Source organism: Myotis nattereri, assembly GCF_964212035.1.
Source record: "Myotis nattereri genome assembly, chromosome: 6".
Classification (NCBI taxonomy): Eukaryota; Metazoa; Chordata; class Mammalia; order Chiroptera; family Vespertilionidae; genus Myotis; species Myotis nattereri.
Window position 1 is genome coordinate 71921946 of NC_138081.1, and position 6000 is coordinate 71927945.

Below are 6000 nucleotides of genomic sequence, written 5' to 3' on the forward strand. Positions count from 1 at the left end.
GAGGGTCCTCCCGCAGTGCTCATGACTAAGGTTATCTGTGTGGAAACAGGCCCCTGGTTGCCTAGGAATTCCTTGGCTCTTGACTGGTTGTTTCCCACTCTACTTGAAGTCATAACCTCTGTCTGCTTGAGATATCATCATTCATCTTCAGAGTCATGGAGTGTCATGCTACATAAAAAGAAGTTATTATTTGAAACACCTTTCAGACATTCTTATCAAATGAAGAAAGAGCCAGAGTAACAGTCCGGTGACTAACAGAAAAGTATAATATTCATACACTCTCACAGTCTCTCTGGCCATTCTTTTTAATGTAGCTTCTTTTTTTAAACAAAAGAATTGGATAAAAATTTTTGGGATTTCCAAAGTATTAAAGTAATAGATGCTCATTGTAACAAGGTAAATAAGTCAGTTGTATAAAGTTCCATTGCCTTCCTCTTTCTCACTCCAACCTTGAGATAACCCATCTTATGCTTCTGAGATTTTATTTTAACCCATGAGATAACCCACTTTAAAGCCTATTGTGTATTATTCCATGTTTTATTAATATGTTGACACAGTCTTATTCACACATACATTTGCATAACATACCCCAGTTTTGTAATACAACCTATTACGAATCTTGGATATTCTCATGTTGTTCTGCAATTTGCTTTTTAAGATTATCATAAACATTTTCCCAAGCCAATATACACAATTTGACCACACTGTTTTGAATGGCTGCACAGTATGTCACGCTATTAATGTAAAACAAATTATATAAGCATTTCCTTGTTGACGAACAATTAGAGTATTTACCAACAGCTTGCTATTACAATGTTACAGTTAAAATACTGGCACATGTTTGTCTACAAATTTATTATGTTTTTTACTTCTATAGGATAGATGCCTATATGTGGGAGTGATGTCAAAGAGAGTACACATTCTTACTTTTTAAAAAATTCTGCCAATTACTTTCCCAAAAGACAGAACCAACAGTGTTAGTGTGTGCCCTTTTCCAGCAACTTTGATACTACTATATGTTATCAACCTTTTAAACATTGTCAAGCTGGGGGTAAAAAAAATCAGGTTTTATAATTTGCACTTTCACAAGATCAGCTGAAATATTCAGCTGTTATTTTATTGTAGCTCGTATTAAAAGCTGTATTCATCATTTGTCAAGAGACACCACATTCTTTTTCTACATTTCTTTTAAAAACCCCAAAGGACACAAACCTTATATACTATTTGCTTTGTAAATGCCCTGTGAAAATAAAAATCTTAACTTACCTACCAGGAGAGTTAATGCCGCAATTCTGTTATATGAATTCAACTACGGATATTATCCAAATTACGCAACAGGATTCTAATTTTTAATCATCTGAACTACATGTCAATCTTAACCATCAAAAAGTTTTGCCAACTCTCCAACCTGGCTGTCAAAGTCAAATTAACAAAGCATTAACAACCAAGAAGGCAAACAAAATCTGCAGACTGTCACTAAAGCTTAGTATGGTAGTGATAATAGGGCTCCTTTGAATTGAGGAACAGGAAGGCTTATCTGAGGTGATAATAATTAAGACCTAGGTATCAAAAAAGAGCCAAGTGTGTGTAGATAAGGAAGAAGAAGGCCCAGAAGGCATGGTCAAGGAACAGAAAGGCCAATGGGTCTAGAAAATAGTGACGGCAGGATCGTAGATTGGACTGTAATGACTGAGAGTGGAGCAAATAAGAGATAGGAATCGGGAATCTTGTTTGCACATGTGAAGTTTGAAGACTATTATATATTCAAGTGCACATGAGGTTAAGCAACCCAAGAGGTGACTCCAGGGTCCAGGAAGAGGCCAGGGTTAAAGATATGGATTTAGCAGACATTGACGTCAAGATGCCATTTAAAGCTACTAGACACAATAAAATCGCCTAAGGGTCATCCAGAAAAATGAAAAAGGTCAAAGGGTGGATATATAGAGAAATACCATCACAGTGAAGCACTACATGTTCTTGAAAATATAGTGGTGGTACACTCTAATTTAAAGATAGGACTTGGAAAATTAGATCTATCTAAAGCTTTAATATGCAATTTTTTTTAACTATACTGATTTATGAGTAAACACATTAACTATCTGTCACAAAGTATTATTACCTGGTGCATGTAAAATGTTGGCTACTTAAAGAAATTGTTAAAGGGGGTTTATTGTGTGAAACAGTAAATTAAAAACATATTTAAGTACTTGGATTCCTATGACATTGCGAACGAATGCCTCTTTAAATTCTGTACCCTTGGTGCTTTCCCTTCCCTCTCTCCTCTCTCAGCATAGTTGATTCTTTTGAATTAGTCTAAAATATGTTTTATTTCATTTATTCAAGTGACTAAAATAATGAATGTGCATATATCAATTAAAAAGTTGACATCTAAAATAAAAATCCCAATTTAAAGTTTAAATAGGGCTTGGAAATTTACAAATGCCATGACCTAACAAAAATGAAACTAATTCGGTCCTCCACTTCTCCTAGTTTATTGTTGAAACCTTCCATAGCATTTTGATTGTAGCTATATTAAGAGTGGAAACCATAAAAAACCTTAGACGAATCCATAGGCAGCAAAATAGGAGGCATTTGTCGTAGCAATATCTTTACTGATACAGCTCCTAGAGCAATGGAAACTAAGGAGAAAATAAATAAATAGGACTACATCAAAATAAAAAGCTTCTGCACAGCAAAAGAAACCATCAACGAAACAACAAGAAAGCCCACTGCATGGGAGAACATATTTGCCAGTGTTATCTCCTATAAGGGTTTAATCTCCAAAATTTACAGGGAACTCATACAACTTAACAAAAGGAAGATAAACAATCCAAAAAAATGGGCAAAGGATCTAAGTAGATACTTTCGAAAGAGGACATACAGAAGGCCAAGAGACATATGAAAACATCCTCAAAGTCACTAGTCATCCGAAAGATGCAAATCAAAACAACAACGAAGTGCCATCTCACACCTATCAGAATGTCTATCAACAAATCAACAAACGACAAGTGCTGGTGAGGATGCAGAGAAAAAAGAACCCTCTTGCATTGCTGATGCGAGTGCAGACTGGTGCAGACACTGTAGAAGATAGTATTGTGTTTCCTCAAAAAATTAAAAATGAAACTGCCATTTGACAGAGTAATACCACTTCTAGGAATATATCCCCCCAAAAACAGAAACACCAGTCAGAAAGGATATATGCACCCCTATGTTGATAGCAGCACAATTTACCATAGCTAAGATTTGGAAACAGCCTAAGTGCTCATCAGCAAATAAGTGGATTAGAAAACTGTGGTACATCTACATAATGGAATACTATGCTGCTGTAAAAAAAGAAGGAATTCTTACCATTTACAACAGGATGGACCTGGAGAGCATTATGCTAAGTGAAATAAGCCAGTCAGAGAAAGATAAATATCACATGACCTCACTTATTTGTGGAATATAAAGAACATCATAAACTAATGAACAAAAATAGATACAGAGACAAAGAAGCATTGAACAGACTGTCAAACTTCAGCAGGAAGGCAGGGAAGGGTTGGGAGAGGAGGTAAGAGATCAACCAAAGGATCTGTATGTATGCATATAAGCATAACCAATGGACAAAGACACTGGGGCGGGGGGGGGGGGGCGGGGGGGGAGGTTGAGGGCATGTGCCAGGGGGTGGGGAGGTCAATAGGGGGAAAAAGAGACATATGCACTACTATTTATAATACTTTAAACAATAAAAAAGCAAATGAAACTAAACAGACTACAACTAATTTTAATTTCTTAATTTATCGTACATCGTGGAATTGGTTCTTGGAGTATCACTTTTGAAAGTTAAAAAATTGTTTAACACTATGTACATCAGAAAAGTCCAATATACATGTAATTTTCAGATTCCTTTACAAGTTTGTTTCCTCTTTCTGGCAATAAACATAACAGAAAGAATGTCTTTGTAATGAAATTGAAACAAAAAAGCAAAAAATTTCACTCAACGATAAGTTTTGTTTTGAAGCCATTAAACAAGTGCCAGGTGTTTTCCAAGCAAGCAGCTGAGACTCTTAAATACCTGATGACTATAAAACAGTACTTACATATTCAACGCAAGTTGAGTTTCTTGATCTATAAGTAAGCAATTTTAACAAATAATCTACTTATGTGATTTATTAATTGTATTATTTATAATAACATACAGATATATTGTAATTATTGAATGTATACAATCTTGGTTAAATCCAAGCAATAAGTACATAAACTTCATGAATAATGATTTTATTCAAAAGAAAAATATAAACTGAATAAAGCAGTAAAAGATGAATAAAATAAAATGAATTAACAGAAGTGTAGTTTTCTCAGTAACAAAACCAGATAATGAAGAAGCAGTTTACTTTTAAAAACATCGTTCACATTCCTTGGGTTCTGACTGGCTCATTTATATAATTAGATGTTTATGGAAAATTTAGCTTTCAACAACAGCTAAAAGAATCTTGCTTCAAATTTCAGAAAAAAAATGGTAATTGGAAAAATTAGACATTTTAATTCCAAAAATACTGCAAATAACTTTTTAATATCATTTTAACTCAACTAAATAAACTTCATGGTCTAAAAACTTAATTTCAAATCCCTGTCTCATACATGGCAATAAAATCAGGACAAATAAAAATAGCAAAGTCTATACTTTCTATAAATAAGTATATAAAAACTTAAAAACTAAGTACTGTATATTTATTCAATAGTAGAAGAACAGCTAGTACATTTTTAATGTCAGATATGTAGCTATCTCATCACTCAACACAAGCTAGATAAATAAATAAAGCTAGAAGAAATGCAACGATAATTAAAGAAATATACTCATTAGAAAATTAAACAATGATCAAAGTGATACTATCCACATAAAATTCACAGAGGAATGAGAGGCAATCGGAAAAAAAAAAAAAAAAGCCTTAAGGATAGAAATGGAAAAAAAAAAAAAAGACAACAAATAAAATTGAGGTTACTTAAACAGATAGTACTCTGAAACTGAAGACAAGTATTAAAGTGGGGGCTTCAAAAAGAAAAAAGTCTTACTCACCTGAGTGAGGAACACAGACAACAGATAAAGCAAATAAGAACAAAAGGGAACTTGGCTTCCACTTCCAGGGACAGCTCCACATTCGACCTGAGCGAAACATCCTGCGATGGAAGAAAGCAACAATCAGGACACTTAGAATTCAATAAAACATTAGGACAATAACAGTAAATGTATAGGTTTCCAGCAGGAACCACCAAATAGAAACCTTTTTCAGTCTTGCTTCTAAATAATGGTGATGAACCAATCACCTCCTTTATGCTAATTAACCAAAAGAAAAAAAAATCCATTTATTTTACTTGCCATCTGGTGGCACCTTCTTTTTCAGAGAATATATAATAGGTGATCTCTGCATGAACACGGGGAAATATTCATATAATTTAAAAATAATATTAAAAAATAAAGCAATTTCAGATTCAGAGTTTAGCATCACATGACCATGTTGGTGGCAAGAAGACAATTATATCAACATCCCCTATAATCTTACAGAAATTCAGACTTTAAGAAAATATTTTCACTGTATAACATCTGCTCCTTCACAAATGGAGACAATTAAAATTAAATTAAATTGCCCCTAGAACAAAGCATTGAATCATTAACATCCAACAAGATTAATTAATGTCTTTATCTAGTTATTAATGTATTACAGAAACTAGTAAATGACATTACATGGAGGGGTGGTGCTTTGAAAACTCTCAAATAATTCTCTGTATATCTAATGGTCTTGTCTTTAAACTCAAAGTTATACTTAATAATGATTTAGACAAGAACAGCCGCCGAAACCGGTTTGGCTCAGTGGATAGAGCGTCGGTCTGTGGACTGAAAGGTCCCAGGTTCGATTCCGGTCAAGGGCATGTACCTGGTTTGTGGGCACATCCCCAGTAGGAGATGTGCAGGAGGCAGCTGATCGATGTTTCTCTCTCATCGATGTTTCTAACTCTCTATCT

General features: G+C 34.1%; 1 protein-coding gene across 1 annotated transcript in view; it reads right to left on the reverse strand.

Moving 5' to 3' along the window:
• Positions 1-5156, reverse strand: part of ADGRG6 (adhesion G protein-coupled receptor G6) — a gene marked incomplete at its 5' end in the record, with an annotated part of 124668 nt that extends 119512 nt beyond the window's left edge. Inside the window, one exon of the mRNA XM_081094812.1 lies at positions 5057-5156. Within this exon, the coding sequence (XP_080950938.1) occupies positions 5057-5156 (100 nt within the window). The remainder of the gene's footprint in view (positions 1-5056) is intronic.
• Positions 5157-6000: the final 844 nt, after the last annotated feature.